This window comes from Carica papaya, chromosome 6 (genome assembly GCF_054855325.1).
Source record: "Carica papaya isolate Zhongbai chromosome 6, ASM5485532v1, whole genome shotgun sequence".
NCBI lineage: Eukaryota > Viridiplantae > Streptophyta > Magnoliopsida > Brassicales > Caricaceae > Carica > Carica papaya.
Window position 1 is genome coordinate 33,933,908 of NC_142314.1, and position 21,875 is coordinate 33,955,782.

Consider the following 21,875-nt stretch of genomic DNA (forward strand, 5'->3'; position numbering starts at 1 on the left):
TCACAAGCATTATAAACAAAAGAAAAGAGAAAATTAAGGAATTTAGCAATCTATTGGACATATGGAATTCTGTCTCGATTTTGCGATAAATTACTTTTATTTACTTTCAAAAAAAAAAAAAAAGAAAGATCGAGTTAGTTTTTTTATCGGTTATCGCTAACACCTTTTAACACATGATGTCGAATGATATTAACTGTAGTTTATTTATGTTAAATATTAAGTGAAATGTATTGGTCTGAAACTAGTTAATACCATATATTTTATTTTTTAAATAGGTTTGAGTATACGTAACAATTTTGATCAACTAAAAATTGTTACGTATTACGATTAGTAATAATGGATATCAGATAATATTACATTCAGTAAACAACTAATGAAAATATATTAATGCGAACATTTTATGAAAGTACAAATATCGACTCGATGAGAAATAAAGTTAGACACTAAATTAAATATAAAAAATAGAATATGATAAATTAATATGTTAAACTATGAAAATATGTATTCTTTAAAAATTTTATATGTGAATGTAATATTCAATATGATACTTAGTTTAATTTTAGTTTTGATAGATTTAATAGTGTTATGTTCAAATTAAAATTAAATTAAGTTTTATGTTGATTTAACAATGAACTGTTAAAACACTTCAAATTAAACTTGTAATATCATTTTCTTTTTATACTTGACATAAATATAATATACCAATCAACTGTTGGCGATATTTATTGACAAAATATATCAATATGATCGTTAACTTTAAAATTTTAAGATCTTAATCCACGTATATAATTTTTTTATATATAAATTCATCTTTAGAATCTAAAAAATGGATCTTAGTATTTATTTTCAATGAATCTTTATGTCCATCTAATGTTATTCTAAATACATGAACTAAAAACTATGCTAAAATAAATATAGTTTGGTTATAAAAGTTTTTCTAATATCTATATATAAATATTTTCTTATAGTAATTTAGTTAGTAAGCAAATTATAATTATTTGAGTATACAATATTAAATAATTTAAATATTATTTAAAAATTTAAATATTTTTTTAAATATATAAAAAATAATGTCCAAAATTTTAATTGAATAATAAAATTTATATTTTCAACATGCATCGTATAAATACATCAAATTAAAAAAACTTGTTAACTAGTTTAAATATTTTTCTTCAATGGCGAAATATAAATTTTACATTAATTTGTTAACTGTTTTAATTTGAAGTGGTACATGTAGTAAAATTTAGTGAGTTTTTACGTAGTATTCATAAATAAATTGCATTTTCGTGAACTGACGCTTAAAACGACGTCATTTCAACCCAGTACAATAAAGCCATTTTAAACTAAAAAGGGAGCAACTTCTAGGGCATTCCTGGTTATAAGAGAGAGACAATCTGACTTGTTGGTTCTCTGGTTTCACTTCACTCGCAAGCGCTGGTAGCTCATTTCGAAGGTTAGGGTTGGGGATTCTCGGTTATTTCGTTGACGAAGGAGAAGGAAGCAAGCGAAAAGTAAAAAGGAAAAAGAGAAGTAGGAAATGGGGTTCTCAATGCAACCATATGGAATACAATCGATGCTTAAAGAAGGGTACAGACACCTCTCTGGTCTTGAAGAGGCAGTGCTCAAGAACATCGATGCGTGCAAGAGCCTTGCCGGAATTACCCGCACTTCTCTTGGCCCCAATGGTAGTTATTTCTCTTCACGATCTATTAGCCATTGTGCATTTTGGTTATTTCACAGGTTCTATTGTGTTTTGTTCACTTTTTACTGCTTAAGGGAGGAAGGTGGAAATCTGGATCACCGGATATTTTGTTTTTTTGGTGCTTTGGTGTTTTTGTTTAGTGCCTAGTCCAAGTCGCTGTTGGATGAAATAATTTTGGGGAATTATGTGAACTTCATCGTTTTGTTTTTCTAAGTACTATGGTTCACAAGCTGGTTCAATGATCATATTACTCTTCGCAAAGACGATGGACTGGCAGGTCCTATTGTAACTTACTATTAATGGAGCTTGGAACGCGCTATTTCCTAGATAGTTTTAACTGGAAGTTTCGAAGTTGCAAATTAGAAAATAAGTTTTCCCTTTCAGAAGAGGAAAGGAAATGGAATGAGGTCTAATGCAGGATTTCTTCTTCTTTTTTTTTTAATTTTTTATTCCCTTGTTTTGGAGAAGGGTTGTGCTTCCCTAAGTAGTCACTGAAATTGAAATTTTTGGAGAAAATTTAAGTTATTAATCTTTTAAGCTATTTATCAAACTATCATGTGCGCAGGTATGAATAAGATGGTTATCAATCATTTGGACAAGCTCTTTGTCACAAATGATGCTGCTACCATTGTGAATGAACTTGAGGTTCAGCATCCAGCAGCCAAGATTTTGGTATTAGCTGGCAAGGCCCAACAAGAAGAAATAGGTGATGGAGCAAATTTGACAATTTCATTTGCCGGGGAGCTTCTGCAAAATGCCGAGGAGCTTATCAGGATGGGTCTGCATCCAAGTGAGATCATTATTGGATATTCCAAAGCAATCAATGAGGTCCCCTAATATTTTTCCATTATAGATTAGATGAACTTTTCTCTTGGTTTGGGAAATTTACATTGAAGTCATTCTCATAATCCTTTTTTGGGACACATGCAGACCATTAAAATCTTGGATGAGCTCGTTGAGCAAGGTTCTGAAAATATGGATGTGCGTAACAAGGAAGAAGTTGTTTATCGGATGAAATCTGCTGTTGCAAGCAAGCAATTTGGCCAAGAAGACATTTTATGTTCTCTTATAGCGGATGTAATTATGTTGACTCTGTCTTTTTAAATCTGCACTATTTAATTGCTGTATCTTCTTTCCTTGAAAGTGACAACTCTTTTTCCTGTTTAAATTATTTTTATATGCAGGCATGTATCCAAGTTTGCCCAAAGAATCCAGCTAACTTCAATGTGGATAACGTTCGTGTTGCAAAGCTTTTGGGAGGTGGCTTGCATGATTGTACAATAGTTAGAGGGATGGTTATGAAAGGTGATGCTCAAGGGAGCATAAAGCGGATGGAAAAGGCAAAGGTTGGGATGCATTTTAATCTTCCTTATATTCCGTTGTATATGAAAACTTTACTTACTGGTTTTCTTCTGAGAGAAAATATAAATTTTGCTTCACTCTCTCAACTTTCATCTTGTACCTGTATATTCGTGGATGTCTTTTTTTTTTGGAAATAATATGTGGATATCTTTTGATTTTTAAGCTTGATATTCAGACTGGGTATTTGCATGAATGGTTGTTTTCCATCAAGGGACCAACTTCTAGGATGCAGTGACCTTTTTTTTATGTAACAAAAACTAGAGTGTTAGTGGAGTAATGAATGTCTGGTCACATCTTGTCTCCATAAAGATTGCACAAACTTTGTTTGAATGTGGTAATTAGAGAACATGATAATTAAAATATGCATGGAGAAGAAATTGCCTGCGATTTATATTGGAGGCATGTTTACTGGTGGTGGAAGATTGCTGCCTACAAAATATGATTTGTGGTGATGGTTTGGTCATCTTGATAATCCTGTGGTTCTATGATTAGATTCTTTGTACTTCTGCTGAGATTGATAAATTCAATTTGTATATAGGCACTTATCAATGGTTAAGCATAGCTCTCTATTCTGATTGTCTCTCTTTGTTGCTTATAGTTTGGATCCTACCTTCCTATGTTCATTGATTCCGGTGCACCATTAATATGTTTTACCAAATCTAGTTGGTTTGTTGCATCACATTTTCATGTTAACTATCGATTTTCCTATCTCTTCTCATGCTAGTATGTGAATTGAAGGTGAAAGGCATGTACTTATTTTTTTTTAATTGCCCTTTTCTCAGGTTGCTGTGTTTGCCAGTGGTGTTGATACCTCTGCAACTGAAACAAAAGGCACTGTCTTAATTCACAGTGCTGAGCAGGTATATTTTAGTAGCTCTTCTTAGATAGTATAAAATATTTGTAATTTTTCAGTTAGAGATAGTAATGGGCAGTTCTGGAATTGCGTCAAACCCAACCCTACCGCGCTCTGCTCTCTAGATGTTACTCTGCAGTCTGAGTTGTGAACAACTACTTTTTCCACCTGTCCTGATCTCTAGGAATATCTCATTACTTTTATTAATTCTGCCATCTACTGTCAACTGGGTTGTCAAGTTAGTTTGATTTATTTCTGTGGTACAACCCAATTTTAAAACCTTTTTCTGGCCTGAATGGAAATCTTACTAATAGTTAGACCTATTCAAAGCAAGTAAGCTAAATGATATCAAGTTCAAGCTAAGAATTATTTATAGTCAATTAGAGTAAGCTCTGTAGACCATTTTCCTTACATGCAGCTTTTCAACATGATTTTTTATTGATGCTTTGAACATTTCAAACTTCCAATTATTAGATGTTCTATATTCTTTTTCTTCATATGAGGTTAGTTCAACATAACATGCCTTCTGATAAATAAAGTAGGTTCCACTAACCTTTATCTGTGTAACATGATTTTATTTTTTGAGGAACATTAACATACAATATTTGGTTACTCAATTGAGTTCTGGAACTCACTATATATAGATATAGTTTTGAATGCCTTTGGTAGATAGAAATAGTTCAAAGTTTAATTCCATTCTGACCATGATTCTCTGTAGCCATTAAGGTTCTGGTGCTGAATACCTATTACAACAATCAGAATCTGTATGTATTGGTAATTGTTAATTTTCTGTTTTTCCTTTAGATTTCTATGGACAATGGTCTCATACAAATTTCATTCCTCATGGGTACTAACATAACTCTTAAGCTTAATGTGAGTTTGCAATGAGGAATCCTTTCTCCTTTTTGTTCACTGAAAATTTGGGAAAATATGCATACATTTAGAAAATGAACCTTCTTTTGAAGGATCAATAACACATGGATCTTTGTTTCATCAAAATCCATTTCTAATGTACTCAAGATCTCAGGCATTGAGACCTCGAAGCTCCGACTTGTGGAGATGGAGAGATACCACTTGGCCCAAAGGCCAAGTTTCTGAAGCATAGTTGATTTATTTTGGGTGGGAATTCGATTTTTAGTTTAGATTTTAGCGGCTTTCTGAGGATTTAACTTCTACTATTTCTTTTGTGCGCTTAGGTGATAATTTGATTCTACTTTCTTCTCATTATTCTTCAATGCAGTCTGTAGCTAAATTTTTATTACAAATTGGCTCCAGTTTTCTTTTTTTATTAGCTAGGTTTAAGCTGATTTTTCTATCATGGCTGATGAGGTTTCCCCGCCTTTGCAGTTACATGTAAATTGATATATTGTTCACATAGCAAATGGAATATTTTTCAAAAAAAAAAAAAAGAGAAAGATATCTCACTGGAACAATCTTGAAATTCTGGAGATTTCTGACCATTTAAATACTGTAAACTTCTGGTTATCTGGGAACTTATAATTATTTAATTACTGGATTGAAATTGGTTTTCTTGGAATTTTAAGGATGACTGTTATAATTGAAATTTCTTGTTTTATTGGGATTTGACTTCAGTATCTCATTTTAGTGATTGAATGGAAGGCTTCTTTTCTATGCGATGCTAACACCATTTACCTTGATATCTTCTTGTAGCTAGAGAACTATGCAAAAACTGAAGAGGCTAAAGTGGAGCAGCTCATCAAAGCAGTCGCAGATTCAGGTGCTAAAGTTATCGTTAGCGGGGCAGCAGTTGGAGAAATGGCGTTACACTTCTGTGAGCGTTATAAGTACGTGATCCTTTGTCTTTCTACCTTTATAGGTTTTGTTATCATCTCAAGCATGCTTATACATGAGATAGGTTACTTGTTGCATAAAATCACGTAATATTTAATTTGAAGAAATTTGGATCATATTGTGATGTGCAAGTGTTGTTTACCGAGCCAGATACTTAGTTTCATTTCTAATTTTACTTTTTGGACTTTTTAGGCTAATGGTCATTAAAATCAGCTCGAAGTTTGAATTACGACGATTTTGCCGTACAACAGGAGCGGTTGCTATTGTAAGTTACACTGTTCATGGAGGAGCAAGCTTGTTTCTTTTGCTTTTTTGGTTTCTAATACTCATTATTCATCTGACAGTTGAAGCTTAGCCAACCAAACCCAGATGACTTGGGGTATGTTGATTCAATATCAGTTGAGGAAATTGGTGGTTCAAGGGTATGTTAAAGAATTTGGGGCTAATCATTGGTTCCCATTTTGTTTATTTTTATCTTTCATTTTATGTTTTGGCTTTTAACCATGTAGTATTTCCTTTGAAAATAATGTCATGTAGGTTACTATTGTGAGAAATGAAGAAGGTGGAAACTCTATTTCTACTGTGGTTTTGCGGGGAAGTACTGATAGCATATTAGATGACCTTGAAAGAGCAGTTGATGATGGAGTGAATACATATAAGGTGATAGATGTTAAATATCAGTTTTTTCTGTTATTCAAATGCATGTTGCTTTGGTTCCTCTCTATGATTGCATTTTCTGAATGGTTTGTTTACTCAGGCCATGTGCAGGGACAGTCGGATAGTACCTGGTGGTGCTGCTACTGAAATAGAGTTGGCTAGAAGACTGAAGGAATTTTCTTTTAAAGAAACAGGGTAAATATGCTTCTTGATGGACATTCTCTGCCATTAATTTCATAACACGATGATAGGAAGGAGAGCATTTTTATCTAGAACTAAGGGTAATTTGCCTTCTTAGGAATTTGGGATGAACTTAGAAATTGCATTTCGAGTTTCTTAGACATGATATCTAAACAAAGTGGTTCCTGAGCATCAAAAGATATGATTGCATCAAGCAGTATGGAGAAGTCTCAGAATCATTTGTTCACTCATGGCTTATCTCAACAGTGAAATTATGACGGTGAATTAGTTAGAATAAAATCCCAAAGCTACTAAAAACTTAATAAAGTTTACTATTACAATAAATTGTAAATTAGCTGAGATGCAATATCTTAAAAAACTAGAAATCCTGTCTAAGATTCTACATCATTCTCCCTGCTTAGAGAAAACCCACCTCAAGTCTTGAAGGGTAGAAGTATCCAAAAACAGAACCTTGAAACATCCAAAAATAATTTTGGCAAACTTCAAGTTTTGTTAAGCTCACCAGGAGCCAATAACAGAAACATACAACTCGCTAGGCGTATGAAACCTAAAGATAACATAAAATCAATGAATTGAGAAACTGGTGAGTTCCTTCTTGCGCTGGACATCCCAATTGATACCCGTGGATTTCGTCCTATGTTTAACCTCTTTAGGTGAGAGTTTGTCTTCATTGGCATCTGCTGGGGACTCTTTTCTTGCTCCATCCTGACATATTGATCAAAATTTGACGTTGATGGTTCCAACTTCTTCATAGTGCCAAGATTCACCTAGATGAATATGCATGGCCATTCTTGGGACCACATGACACATGATTTCATTGCTGAAAGCACCACAGCATAGAAATAAGACATTGTTGAGTTATGGGAATGCTCATCCATGCTTGTTTCTACGATTGTCAATGTGGTTATTTTGTGATTGTGCCATTCAACTGTAAAGATTGAAACAAGATTCATTCATGCAATAGTCTTCCTGAATAACAGTCTTTTTATTTTGATGTCCGAAACAACTTATGGTTTGAAAAATTGGAGATGCTTCGAATCTTCTGTCACCTTAGCTGCTTAGTTATGTTTAACTACAGTCAAGAAAGAAGTATCAAGTCTACTTTCTCTAAGGTATTGCTAATTCCCTTCCTCAATTGTCATCATGTTTCAATATTCAAGACCTTCTTTAAAAGAGGATTGTAGAGTGAGAATCTTATAAAATCAGCTGCAAAAAAACAAAAATACAAAAGCACTTGGGAACTAGTCTGAACCAATGAAAGCCATTTTGGAAGAGGGTGAACCAGTCTGGTCAAACCTGGGTGGTAAAGGGTCAAAATAAAGTAGATTGACAAATCCTGTTTGCAGCTATGCATGCTGACTTGTGGGTTTCCAGTCACTGGATGGCAAATCAGGTTTCTGGTGATAGGCTTGGCTTGGGGTGGTGGTTACAGATTTGCAGGCTGTGTGCAGTGATTTGGCCATTACTATGGTAATCTGGTGGTGCAGCAGCTTGCTGAATTTGTGGTGGCTAGTGCTGTGATTCCTGATGGTTTTTGAGGCCTGAGATTGGGGAAGGGTCAATTAATCTGGTCTGAAGCTGGTGGCCCTGGTGCATGAGCCCCTGTCGTTTGATTGTTGATGATTTGCTATTGGCGGCTGATAGGAGGTTGACTATCTTTAGGCTTTGTGGGTTTTTCTTTTTTGGCTAGATGAATTAGGATCTGTTTTGATGGAGGTTTTTGGGATTTTACGTATAAGAATTTTTTCCCTCTCTATTTCAGAAAAAAGAATTTTTCCCTCTCAGATGTTTGGGATCTGTTTTGATGGAGGTTTTTGGGATTTCGTGTGTAAGAACTTTGGGTTTTCATACCAATTGGTAAATTGATTACACAGAGGAATAGAAGGAATTGACTATTTAAAAATTATATCATTGAAGTTATTTTTCTAAGTTTTCCAGTTTATTTATGTTTTCTTTTCCAATCTTTATTAGGAATAGCATTTCTGATTTCATTAGTATTAGTAATTCTTGGTCTAATACTATTTGGGAAAGGATTACTTGGCAGTATATAAGTATTCTCAATCTTCTTTAAGATCATTGTTCGGTTATTCAGTAAAATATTTTGAGAATTTCTCAATACCTAAGTGTGTGATTCAATCAAATCTTAGATGTAATATTTAAGAACTCTACGTGTGGTACCTAGATTTTTTTTTCCAAATTTTTGGGTAAAATTAATCCTTGTCCAAACCATATAAATGACAAATTGGAGTTGATTAACTTATTTAGGAATTTGTGATAAATGTAGACATCATTCCTAAAAAAGAGGGTTCTTAAGCATCATGCTTAAGACATGATTGCATCTCACAACCAAGATATAGGCAAACTTTCAAAATGATTTATAAAGTAATAAAAGGCATTTATACAATTAAATATAAAACTTTGATCTAATTATGATTATAGGATTCTGATAGAAAATTTAGAACTCAAAAGAATTTAAACAATGAACAAACCTAATCTTACTCGCATTATGACAAGAGATTGTACATTAGCTAGAAACAGTTGGCAATCTATTTATAAATTTTAAGTCTAATCCATTCTACACCAATTCCTCTCTCTATCCATTTTGAAAACTCATGAGAGAGAGCAGAACAGTGGATAGAGAAAACACAACAGGAAGAGATGACCATGTATATATTTAGTTCTCAGGAGGATGGATGAGTGTATTCATGGGACATATCAAATTGTGGCTTAGGAATTTGATAGAACTGTTTTAGGTATGTCAGTATTTTCTAGATAACATGATGAGCTAAGGCTTCATCTTCTCTCCTTTAGCTGGAATTGTGTCTGCTAATTGCATTCCGTATGCTTAAACATGTTTCTAATGTAACTTATTCAATCTCTATTAGCTAATAAAATTTGCATAAATATTCCCTCCAGATTTTAGTTCATGACCTGTCTGTTTGCATTTAATTTGGTTAGACATAGTCTGGACATGTTTATAATGTTATTTTGTATTTGCTATTCAGATTGGATCAGTATGCTATTTCCAAATTTGCTGAAAGTTTTGAGATGGTGCCAAAAACCCTAGCTGAGAATGCTGGGCTAAATGCAATGGAGATTATATCGTCTCTTTATGCTGAACATGCATCTGGAAAGGCAAAAGTGGGCATTGATTTGGAGGAAGGCACATGTAAGGATATGTCAGAAATGAATATCTGGGATCTCTATGTCACCAAGTAAGTTCCTATGGATATTAGAAGTCCTTGACAAGAATAAGTATTTTATTTCTGCTTTCTTAGTTTTTGGCAATCCAGGATTCATACTTGGAGTGTATCTATCCTGGTAAATGCATTGCTTAAGTGCATGCAGTGCGTTGTTGCACAGGAATAACTTTGTAATTGGGTGGCACTCTCCTTGGTAGGATGTTAATGTAATTCTATTTTCTCTCACAAAAAAAAAAAGAAAAAGTCCTGATTGGATATGTGGGTGTAGTCGTCAGTCATATTGTTCAGTGGAAACAATTATGAGGCAAGATCAATTAGGAAGACTTCTAATTAATATTGCTTCAGATAGTTCATGTTGCTGAAACTGAAATTTGATTCTTCTGCTTCTGAGTTTTTCCTGTTCTATTTCATTTATTTTTACCTAGTGCAATTTGTTTATCTGGAAGAGTTAGGCAGATCTATGTTACTTGTCTAACAATAATAAATTTCAGAACCAGAATTAAGCTGCCCTTTCTTAAGAATGTGTATTCAGTAAACAAATTGTACTGGTGAATTTGTTGGCAGGTTCTTTTCTCTCAAATATGCTGCAGATGCTGCCTGCACGGTGTTACGTGTAGACCAGGTACTAAACTGTGATAATTGGATGTGTTCTTTGTTATTTCATTTACTCACCTAAATAGTGGTGATTCTCTATATTGTGCCTTGGCCTATTTTCTGTACTCGTCATGGTTATGATGGGCGATGATGAAGTGAATTTCTTCCATGGAAGGACCTTTATTGAGACTAATAGATTTTCATCTCTGCTTTAGATCAACTAGGAATTAAAGTTCATCAACTAAAATCAAATATAGAAGCCATCAAGTTTCTCTTTTAGTTGTAATTCCTCCTTGTCCTCTTTAGCTATTTAACCACGTCTTGCATGTTGCAGATTATAATGGCAAAACCAGCAGGTGGCCCAAAGAGAGAACAACCTGCAGGGATGGACGAGGACTAGTGTCATTCTGTCATTTAATTGTCTTGTACCCTTGTTGGTTGCCTTTGAGTTGGTTAAGCATTTATTTGTTTCCCTTTCTGAGACCGAAAACATGTCAGAGAAAATTTTGTTTAGTGATAGAGAAGGGTTAACATTTGATGCTTGTATATTCCACCTCTAAGACAAGGTTTATGTGGAAAATCAGTGGTATGATCGTGTCGTAGTCTTGAAATTGAAATCCTGGCAAGTGAGTGCCCTGGTCGATTTTGGTACTAATTTTTAGTAGTTCCCTTTTTTTAAAAGGGAAGTATGCTTTCTTTTTTAAGGGTGGATTGTCTCCTTGTTTACAGCTTCGGATATTGTTAAGCTAGGAGTCTTATTTTTCTTTTGGTTGGATAGTTATATATCTGTAGGATTCACCAGAAAAGAGCTGTTGTTGTACTCCCATCTAGAGCTTGATGTCAGTAGATGATAAATTATTTTCAGTCTGTCATAAACTGCATATTAGTTGGTAAAACTTGACAAGAAGGTTCTATTACTAGGTCTATTGAATGCTTGCCCTGGGTCTGGGAGAGATTTACTGTTTGTCGAGAGAATTTTTTTTTAGATTTTGGATTGAAGAAAAGAATGTGTTTAAAGGAGTGCTTAGAGTTATTATTATTTTTAAATAAATAAATAAATTTTTATTTAAGTAGTTAGATATTTAGACAAAGTATTATTATAAAATATAATCATATCTTTTTTTAAAAAAAAAAAATTCAATAAAAACATATAAATAGAAATTGTTTCTTGAAGAACAGCTGTAATTAAGATTTATAGTCATGTTATATATATATATATATATTATGTCCCAGTATTCTTATTTCAACTATTACCTTTTTGTTTGTTATAATCATGCAATAGGGTAATTAAGTTGTTCATGGCAGATGTTTAGTAGCTGAAAAAATTTACAAAATTTGTGTACCCAAAAAACAACTGATATATTTTAATTTTTTTCTTTTGATTTTTTTAATTTATTTTAATACATATAATGTATTTACTTAAATTGAATTACAATAAGATCAGATCTGATAGTAAAACTATACCTTTTTGCATAATTTAATTTTAAATAATTTCAAGTACGATTCTCTGGTATTTTGATGGCCGAAAATAATAATAATAGTAAAAGTAATAAAAGGAATAAAGCCAAAATACAAGTTCAAACAAAATATTTCTTAAGGGATGAGCTTTGCTCACTACTCCACTGGTGTGTCTGTGGAAGCTGCAGAACACTTTTTTCCACCAATGGCTGCTCTTCTTTCCTTCTCTCTTCCTAAACCAAACTTAACCAAAGCTTCTTCTTCTGCTTTATCTACCTCTACGTCATCAATTCCAGAGAGCCTTGAAGAAAAATTTGGCAAGAAGGGCATCAAGTTCTTGGAGTTTAACAAGGTTCCATTCGTTGAGCTGACTGTTAGAAATGGCAGCTCGTTAAGGCTTCGAATTCCGGATGCTCATCTCACTTCCTACAGGCCTAAAGTCTACTGGAAAGACGATGGCTTTGAGGAGGTGCTTTACACTGTTCCTGCTGGTGGGGAAGACTCTACCAAATCCAAGGGTGGGATTGGTTTGGTTATCAATGATGCATCTGAATCAGCTTCAAAAACCTCTCTCTTCTCTGCATCTGATTGGACTGTTAAGGACACTGATTCTGACGCCATTGATGCTCTCCAGGTACTCCACTATTGTTTTCATATTCTCTGGTTTGAATTCTGCTTTTTGGCAAATGGGTATGTCAGAAAATCTGGGATAAATGGAGATATATTGATCTGTAGTAGCGTTGTTAGTATAATGAAGCAAAATAAGTGAAGATTTACATCTACCCAGTTTACCATTTGAGAAAAGCTCTACTGGCTAATCATTTCTTGGGAAGCAGCTTATCTTTTTTTGATAAGATTTAGTAGCCAGTTCTTCTACTCAATCCAAATCATGATGGTGATATATAGAATTGCCATAGAGAGATTGTCCATTCCCAGCATATGAAATACTGAATAGAAAGAATTGTTCTTCTTTGGCATTGCTGAAAACTGAAGAGGAAAATGGTTTTTTCTTTTCGTCTGGCTTGTTTGTAGGTTGAATTGAGCTGCACTACTGGAACTCTTGATATAACCTATGTGGTTTCCCTCTATCCACTTAGCATGGCAACAGCAGTAATAGTGAAGAACAATGGCCGGAAGGATGTGACACTCAAAAGTGCCATACTTAGCCATTTGAAATTCAAGAAAAGAGGGGGATCGGCTATTCAAGGACTACGCGGATGTTCTTATTGTTCGCATCCTCCGTTGTCTTCGCCTTTTGAACTAATATCCCCAGCTGAGGCAATGAAATCTGAGTCTTCTGGATGGTTTTCCTTTGACCCTGAAGAGAAACCAGGTTCATGGACTGTCCAAGATGTACCAATGACCATTTTGAAGAATAAACTTAGCAGAGTGTATGCTGCTCCTCCATCAGAGAGACTGAAGGCAATTTATAACACTCCACCATCAAAATACGAAACCCTCGATCAGGTAACATCGACATTTTCTTTTTCCAGAATGTTCGAGATTAATAGGATGCAATATAGTTTTGGTTTAAGTACCTAGTATCTTTTTCTTTCCTTCTAATTATATTCAGAGATGCAATATAGTTTTGGTTTAAGTACCTAGTATCTTTTTCTTTCCTTCTAATTATGTTCAGAGTGGATGCTATAATAATCGACAATGAAAATTGTGGCTTGATCACATAGTTTGTCTTATATTATCATCCAAGGCCTTAACATTACTGCAACATTTGGATATTTTATGAAGAAATATCATAACCAACCTTATTACCATTTAGTTACAGTTTGTCACAAGGGTAATTGCAGAACACAGGATTGAGGATGAAAATTCGTCTTGTCTGCTCCATCTTCTTTGATAAGATCACATCATTCAGCTTCATTGGCTCTTACCCATGTACCTTAAAAGTTCAATGTAGTAATCATTCTCTGCATATTGTGTATCAGAAGATTGTTAGCATAATCTGCAGCTTTACTCATATTTGTCACTGGCTACCTTCAAATTTCAGGGGCGAGAACTTTTCTTCAGGATGATTCGGATGGGTTTTGAAGATATATACTTGTCAAGCCCTGGTTCAATCTCAGAAAAATATGGGAAGGACTATTTTATCTGCACAGGCCCTGCTTCAATGTTGGTTCCTGTGGTTATCAAACCCAGTGAGAAGTGGAAAGGAGCACAGGTCATTGAGCATGACAACTTGTAATTATAGCTTTCACTTACATATACCAAAATATTTCTTCTTTTCTCTTCATTTTTTCCTGCTTGCAGGGGAGTAGAATTAGTTTTTCCTTTCTGAAACCAATACTGTAATCCCAAGCTTTCTTGGGTCATCATCAATGTAGAAATCAAAGAGGTTTATGCTTATAAAATGTATTAAACGGTTCAAGTTCTTGTTGATATGCATTTTCCATTTGAACCATTTTTTCAACTGGCTGCCTAAATATATTAAAATGGCCCCAAATGGAAAAACACAAAAGTGATGAAATTACAGCATTTTAGCTGTTATGGTAATGAGAAAACACAGAAGAAACACATTTTATTTTAGCTTCTTTGTTGATTTCTACACATTGAGAAAGATAAATACAAATTTGAGAAAGGGGTGAAAATAAAGTGCCACCAAATGCTTCTTTCTCCTATCTGAAAGGATAACGTTGGATTGCTTGGCTCTGAGTTTTGGTATTTGAATAGCACCAAAAGAAGCAAACTGAAGCTGTAAAAAAAAGAAATCAAAAGAGACAAAGAACCTGTCAAAATTTCCAAGGATAAAAGGGTTTTTCAAAAAAATATCTTTTAAGTCATTAATTAACCAGAACCAACCAAAAAGAGGCCTAGTAAGGATAAGGGGACCTCCTCTCCTCTTCCTTTTCCAAGTCACTTGTCACCTACCTGCTAATGCCATACGTATAAGACCAAAAAAAGAATTGTAGTTTGAGGAAAGCATAAAAATGGTTTATACTGCTCTCTTCTCATCCAGAATTATTCATATCTCTTCTAAAAGGCCTACTGAGAACGTTTCTTCTTTCCATCCTCAGCATCCTTTTCACCTCCAATGCATAAAAACCAAGAGAGAATTCCCCCTGCCATCAGTGGCATCAATCCCATATCAACCCATCAATGTAGATTACCTGGAGAGAGAATTCAGCGGCCACGGAGTCACCTTTAAGGATATTGTTGACAGCTGCATCGCAAAGCTGGTGCTAGAAAACGGCAGCACAGCCAGCTTAATGCTTCCGAGTGGCTTGATCACCTCTTACAAAGTTCCCATGTGGCATGGAGGCAAAGTCGAGCTGCTGCACACATCAGTCTCTGAAGGAGAGGATGGTGGTGCTGTGATAGAAGGCGGGGTGTCCTTAGCCTTCAAGTTTGAAAGTGATGGTGAAAATTCATGGTATCCAACTACTTGGGCTCTTCATGATATTAGAGGAAATTCACAAGAATCTATTCAGGTTACTTCTCAAATATCATTGTAGGTTTTGGCAAGTTTCTTTCGCCATTTGTCAGCTAAGGAGTCTTGTGAATTGGCTTATTTTAATCAGCCATAAAATTAGTTCACTTTGGTCTTTCTTTGACTTCTTAATTACCCCTCTTCCTGTCTTCCTTTCTTCATCGCTGCTGACTGGAACTTGAGGACTAAAACGTCAATTTTGAATTGGACGAATGCAGGTCGAGCTGATTAGTACTCACAAAGAGAAGGTTGAAATGAAACACATTATAAATCTCCAAGAAGACATCCTAAGCACAGAGCTTGTGATCACAAACAAAATTTCTTCAGCACTCCAATTGTCAGGGTCTTTCTTAAGCCATCTGACAGTAAGCACACCGGATGCCACGTATGCAGTCGGATTAGAAGGGTCTAATTTCATCAGCAGGCCACCATTTCTGTCAAAATTTGGTATAGTTCCTCAAGAAGAAGAAAAGCTTGGTTTTGGCCAATTGTGGGATGAAATTGTTCATAAAGGACCTTTTTCTGGTTTGGTCTCAAGTGCAAAAAGTAGTGCTAATGAACTAGAAAACACCAGAAGAAAAAGTGAAGAAGGAAATGAATGTGAAGAGAACGAAAACTATAAGCAGTTGCATGAGAAAATGAGCAGGATTTATACAAGTGCACCTCAGAGCTTCACACTAATTGACAGGGTAACTTTCTTCTATATCCTTCGACTTGATTAAAAACTAGAAAGATTCAAAATTGAAACAATCACAATACTCATTTTATATACATATGCAAATAATTTTGAAGATTCAAAATTTTTTCGGAAACTTCTATCTCATCTACTTGTCTTGCACCAATCATCTTTATGGGGATGCCTATATGGGTTAGTAACATCAATACGATTTTTGTTATAATGGAACAGGGTAGGAGAAGCTCAGTTGTAGTGGGAAGAGAAGGGTTGGATGAAGTGTACATGTTCAGTCCTGGGTCAAGCCATGAATACTACAGCAAGTATGCGTTTGTATGTATAGGCCAATCAGCCATGCTGAAACCAATTACCTTGAAAGCTGGTGATGTATGGAGAGGAGTGCAACATTTACACAACCCAAATCTTTGAATCATGCTTGAACATGTTTCACTTATGTTTGTGATGTCATCTATATAATGGATGTTCTCATTTTCAGTTCTAACTTCCTTCCAAACTTTTAAATGGCACACTAATATCTTATGCACAAGGCCAAATTATACAGGGTTGAACTACTTCAATGAAATTCACCCCTAGAATCATGTTAGGTGTTTAAGAGTGTATGGAGAAGGTTTCTGGGTGGATGTATAAACAAGTTTCTGGGAAACTTATGGTCCTTCAGTATGAATCAATGGCTTGCATTGCAGTTAAGCTGATTCAAAGGCTAAACTGAGGGTTCCAGCTTTAAACATTCAGTGATGAAGCTTGAGATGTATTGTTCTAATTAACTACCCAAATTGTTTTTGATAACTGAGGATAGATTCTTTGTTCATCAAATTTCTCCACTACTTCCATTGTTGATCTTCCACAAGGTCTTTCCATTTAAATTCAACCTGTTGAACTTGCCAGCCTTGGTACCAAGTTGACTCTATCGCCAAAAACAAAGTTGCAAGCTCAACCTTCTGGTTGTCTAGGAAGCGTATGATGAAAATACTTCTGACATCTCCTTTCCCAAACCCTGGGATTTTTGCCATCAAACAATGGGATCTCCAACTATGGAGCATTATTCCCGGGAGGCTTAAAGGAAGAATTCAGGCTATATTTATTACCACCAGCCTTTTTGGGTTCGAGGAGTGGGCAAAATTCCCCTAGCAGAATTAAAAGCTTAGGAGACTCAATGCACCTGAATATTCATCTCCAACATATGCATAATTTTTCGTAAAATGATCAAAACATTGTTACAGTTGTGATTGATCTTCTGGTTGCATCTCATGGAGTTGATTCGAGGCTGCTCGCAATGTATGTATCATAATATAACATCTCAGTTTCTGATACAAAAGCCTTACGCAACTAATCTAGCTGCTGACTATGCTGTTGATCGATGACTGTTATTTTCCCTTTATTTTCCGCGATAGCAGCAGTTGAAGCGATGGTTTATCCAAATTGCAGGGTTCCGATATCAAGCTGTCAGGACCCTGTGATACTGAAAGTAGATAGGAGAAAAATAGAGAGAAAATTTAGAAATTATTTTGAGTTGGGAAAAAGGAAGGAATAGATGAGAATCAAATCAACTTCTTTAGTGAATCAACTATGAATTCATCTAGATTATTCTAGAACTGATTTTCACCATTCCTAGGCTTACCACAACAACATGCAAAATAAACAAAGCTTTTGGATGCAGACGAGGGAATGAAGATTAAAGGAATAATATATGCAATAAGTAATCATATATTAAATACAAAAACTAGCTTTTTTGTTATACAAATTGATTAAGAGCTTGGAGTTAAGAGTTGGGAATAGAGATCACAGAAGAATTTGGCATAGAAGAAAGAATTCTAATAGTCCAACGCTTCAGCAGAGTATTTTCATATGGAGATATCCAAAATTCAATCTTCCAACATTATATCTATTCTTCCACACTTCTCATCAGCCAATAACAAACCACACTATTTTCAAGTAAAATAAGATTAATATTACTACTTTTAGTTAAAATCTAAATTTATTGTCTCGTCTTCACTAGAAATTGCTTGAGGAACACAAGAAAGAAATAAACATAAATTCATCTATTTAGCACATTAATCAAACAGCCAACTCATGGCCAAATCATTAGTATTGAACATTGTTACAAAAACATGAAAGATTGACATTATAAACGCTTGTTGATCTATTGGAGAAAGGTTCCTTACACTAACGTACACTAGTTTACTAAAATAAGAAAAGAATCTAACACAATAGACAGGTTAATCAAGTTGGAACAAGATAATGTTCCTCATGACCATCAATCCAGAAAAGTGAAGCAAGAACAGCAAGTAGAATGAAGAAGCCAAAAACTAATCTTGAAACAGCCTTTCCATAGGCCTTTCCCATGCAAATTTTCTGCACTTCGGTTACATTTTGAGGAATAGCCTTGTGGGGGATTTGTGCATCAGCATCAAGAGGAACCTCATCTGTTGATGACACTGATTCAGATACACATCGAGATTGCTCACCAGCATTACAAGGATTCCCATTCCCTTCGAAGTCATGAACTGAATCATGCTGAAAACAGTCTTGGTGTAGTTTTGGTTTCCTATCAAAGTTTCTTGAACATGGACTTCTGAATCTCCGAGGTTGTCTCCCTGAGAAGTCTGAGTCGATATCAGTAGGATCCTGAAGAGAGTGAATAAGCTTCCTTGGAGTCGTAAAGATGTTAACGTTGTCAACATTAATCCTAGAACGTGATCTCTGAAGCAGAAGATTGAGAAACACAATTTATATTAGCAATTAGCATCAACATCAGAAATTAAAACAGAGCAAAATGTTCATGTCATAACAGCATACATCCGATGCAAAATGAAACAGAAATGAAGTTAGCATAAGACTAATACTGTCAGAAAAGTTCAACACCATAAAGCTGTGAATTGAACAAGCTGCTATGCTGAACCTATTGCAAGTGACTACTAGTAGAATTGTAATTTTAACTGCTATATTATCCAGCAGTTAAGCATCACTGCTTCACAATCCTATAAGCAACACTCACTACCAATAAACTAAATGAATGGACCTTCTTAAAATTGGCCAGGCACCAAATTTGTTGTTTACTATTTAGGCATATGTGGGTAGTTCTATTGCTATTTTTTTAGAAAACTTTTTATTAGATTTTATTTTCTACAGCGCCAGCCAACAGCAGAAACTCATCAATCATGCTTCTAGTCATATTCAAGCAATCATGATATAATTCTATTGCTGATATTACACTTCAGATAAGGATGTCTCAGCAAAGCAAATCTAAAAATAAGTGAAAGCATTTTACCTGAGGACTGGGAGTAGCACTTCTCAGCAGCCTATTTCTAGGACTTCTTTGCAGAAACCCAGCAAACTCATGTGAGTAACCTGCACCATTATCAGTATATACATGGTCCACCAAAGGTGAATCAGAAATGGAACTTCCTTGAGCCACCTCTGAGAAGAAACCATCCTTCAGAGACACATCTACCCCTCCATTTTCAAAGCTCCAAAGCTTCCGGTTCACACTCCTACAATCGTAGTCTAAATTGTTGGAAGCCTGAGTCATTGATAAGGGTGACTCAACTAAAGAATCGTATTCCATAAAGGAATCAAGGGTTTGTGATTCAGGTGACACAGATGCAGGAGAGGAATCACCAGCCACAGATAAGTTTCTCCTACTGTGGTCTCTCCTACCAAAGTTGGAACCAGTAACTGAAACAGAACATTTCTCAAATTTTGATTCCTTCTCCCCTGCTATTCGCTTTGCAGTTTGCAAAGCTTCATAAGCAGCTCCTTTGACAAATGCCATTTGATCAGATTGACACTTTTCCATCTCTTCAATTATCACCTCCACCTCAGAGAATATGCTCCTTGGATCCAAACACTTCATTAGAAAGTTCAACATTTGAATGGCAGACAATCTTTTCTGAGAATTTCCTTCTGCAACACCAGCATTTAATATTCTCAATCCAGATTGTATTAACAGTCTTGCATACGCTTCAACTATTAGAGCATTATGCTTGGCCAGAGACATAACAAGACCCAAATGTGAATTTGTCTGATTGGTTTTCACCTCCAAAGCCACAGCCACATTCTGGCAAACCTTATTTACCATTTCATCAGAAGCAAATCGCCAGTTATCACAGTCCACAAGTGCCCTTAAGCAAAGTGCAGCCCCTGAAGTAAGGCTCTCTTGGGAACCTAAGAGAGAGTATGAAAGAGGATTGCAAAGAGAGTGAATTATGTGCCTTTTCTTGTCTTCTGGCATTGTTGGGTCAATCCCATACCTAGCAATTGCCGGCACCACCTTTGAGCATGCCTGCTGAAGAGGGAAAGACCCTGCACTTGAGGCCAGTGTCTTTATAATAGTAGTCATAATACTATCGATCTGAGGAACAATGTTGACTCCATGGACACGAGCAAGAACTTCATAAAGGGATATTGTGTATTCCCCAGACAAGGATCCCGTTTCTTTGGTTTCAGAAACTTGTGCAAGAAAGACAGGGATTGCCTTTGAATCCAAATCTTTCACATATGATTTCAGTGCCTTCATTGCTGATTTACGGCTATCAGCATCTTTATCAAGATTTGCCAACTCTCGCCGTAATATTGGACTAAGATTTCTACCCGTAACCATCCTGAATCAAAATAACACAAAGGATTGTTGAGACAATCCGTAAAGAAATTTACCAAGTTACTACAGTAGAAACCTAAAAGTACTCTGAGAATTGACCCAGAAAGGATCAGGAAACTGAAAAAGAAACAACAAACCAAAAGTCAGAAATCCTGAAAATAGAAGTGGAAATTTTCTGCACTATAATTTTCCCATAACCAAACATGACGAATCAGACTACATGAGGAAAACAGAGAAGGTAAAATCCAAAAACAATAATCAAGAGTCCCAAATGGGTATATAAGGGTTTAAGCTAAAATGGCAAACAGAACTTAAGCAAACAGAAAACACCGCAATACGCTAAAATCAAGTGAAATCACAAACCAAGAGCTCAGATTAGCATATGGGTATCGCCGGATAGACTTAAATCACAGAAAGCCCGAGAATTTCAAAACCCAGAAAAACAGGAAAACCCTGCTCTCTAACTGAAATCACAAAGAAGAAACCAAAATCAAGAAACGAACATTCAACAATCCCTGTTGACAAACAATGAACATCAGGACAACCACAGAGAATCGAAACTTAAAAAGAAAGCTTACCTCTTTCCGGAGCAGTCTGTTGAATCTGCTTCCACTCTTTTCATTTACTGGCAATATTCCTGCTGCTTCACTCCTCCCTTATCTTTTGTCAACGTAAACCAAGAAAAGCAAAAGCTTCTAAATTTCAAGACTTTCGAACGTAAAATTAAGAAAAAAGAACAGGTGTGGGCTTAAATGGGAGGGTTTGATGAGGGTTTTCGCATTTTTCTCTCTGTCAGATTTTATTTCATTTATTATCTCCGTGTTTTGGGGATTGTCAATTTTAAAATTTTTTTTATTTCTTAAGATATGTACAAAAAAAAAAAAAAAAAAACCAAAGCTTTGAGAATATACGTTGAAATTCAAATCTTTCTATTTATTTCCACCGCTATCCCTAATTTAGGTGGGGCCCATTTCCCGCTAGACTGATTTGACGATAATACCCTTTTCTTTCTGATACGAACTAATAACGACAAATGGTGACAGTCCGGATGTGTTTGGCACGCACCTCTACATTAAAAAAAAAAAAAAAAAAGCCGGATCGGGTTTTTCAATTTTTTTTTTTATCTTTAAAAAAATTGATTTTATTTTTCGGAATTTAATTTTTTATTTTTAATTTAAAAGTGTTGCAAAGCAATTATTTAAGTATTTTTTATTTAAATACCACATGACGTTTATATATATACATATTAAATATTATGTTGGACCAAATTTGTTAAATAAATTATTAAATACTATATGAT

General features: G+C 35.1%; 4 protein-coding genes across 8 annotated transcripts; 3 read left to right on the forward strand and 1 right to left on the reverse strand.

Moving 5' to 3' along the window:
- The first annotated feature begins 1,359 nt into the window (after window positions 1-1,359).
- LOC110814893 (TCP-1/cpn60 chaperonin family protein) lies at window positions 1,360-11,112 on the forward strand. The gene is made up of 13 exons (XM_088221855.1): window positions 1,360-1,685; window positions 2,268-2,530; window positions 2,633-2,779; window positions 2,887-3,048; window positions 3,847-3,924; window positions 5,589-5,722; window positions 5,922-5,994; window positions 6,074-6,151; window positions 6,267-6,389; window positions 6,487-6,581; window positions 9,593-9,802; window positions 10,355-10,412; window positions 10,719-11,112. Exons 1-13 carry the CDS (start codon window positions 1,538-1,540, stop codon window positions 10,782-10,784), a joined length of 1,635 nt encoding a protein of 544 aa, XP_088077981.1. The 5' UTR covers window positions 1,360-1,537; the 3' UTR covers window positions 10,785-11,112.
- An 803-nt stretch (window positions 11,113-11,915) lies between these two features.
- PNSB2 (NDH-dependent cyclic electron flow 1) lies at window positions 11,916-14,225 on the forward strand. 3 transcript variants are annotated; one of them, XM_022042430.2, is made up of 4 exons: window positions 11,916-12,476; window positions 12,875-13,309; window positions 13,648-13,753; window positions 13,848-14,108. In XM_022042430.2, the coding sequence occupies exons 1-4, from the start codon at window positions 11,985-11,987 to the stop codon at window positions 13,886-13,888; spliced, it is 1,074 nt and encodes a 357-aa protein (XP_021898122.2). In that variant the 5' UTR covers window positions 11,916-11,984; the 3' UTR covers window positions 13,889-14,108. The 3 variants fall into 3 exon arrangements, 2 of the variants coding, with proteins under 2 accessions (XP_021898122.2, XP_021898121.2); XR_015821303.1 differs by having other exon boundaries at window positions 11,921-12,476; window positions 13,620-13,753; window positions 13,848-13,986; XM_022042429.2 differs by lacking the exon at window positions 13,648-13,753 and having other exon boundaries at window positions 11,936-12,476; window positions 13,848-14,225.
- A 492-nt stretch (window positions 14,226-14,717) lies between these two features.
- NDF5 (NDH-dependent cyclic electron flow 5) lies at window positions 14,718-16,459 on the forward strand. Its single transcript, XM_022042510.2, has 3 exons — window positions 14,718-15,285; window positions 15,503-15,973; window positions 16,192-16,459. Exons 1-3 carry the CDS (start codon window positions 14,785-14,787, stop codon window positions 16,384-16,386), a joined length of 1,167 nt encoding a protein of 388 aa, XP_021898202.1. The 5' UTR covers window positions 14,718-14,784; the 3' UTR covers window positions 16,387-16,459.
- Window positions 16,460-18,002: 1,543 nt separating this feature from the next.
- On the reverse strand, window positions 18,003-21,427 carry LOC110814853 (ARM repeat superfamily protein). Of its 3 annotated transcripts, XM_022042435.2 has the most exons (4): window positions 21,154-21,427; window positions 20,939-21,039; window positions 19,247-20,579; window positions 18,003-18,678 (listed from the first exon to the last, which is right to left on the reverse strand). In XM_022042435.2, exons 3-4 carry the CDS (start codon window positions 20,576-20,578, stop codon window positions 18,199-18,201), a joined length of 1,812 nt encoding a protein of 603 aa, XP_021898127.1. In that variant the 5' UTR covers window position 20,579; window positions 20,939-21,039; window positions 21,154-21,427; the 3' UTR covers window positions 18,003-18,198. The 3 variants fall into 3 exon arrangements, with proteins under 3 accessions (XP_021898127.1, XP_088079598.1, XP_021898126.1); XM_088223472.1 differs by lacking the exon at window positions 20,939-21,039 and having other exon boundaries at window positions 19,247-20,692; XM_022042434.2 differs by lacking the exon at window positions 20,939-21,039 and having other exon boundaries at window positions 21,154-21,426.
- Window positions 21,428-21,875: the final 448 nt, after the last annotated feature.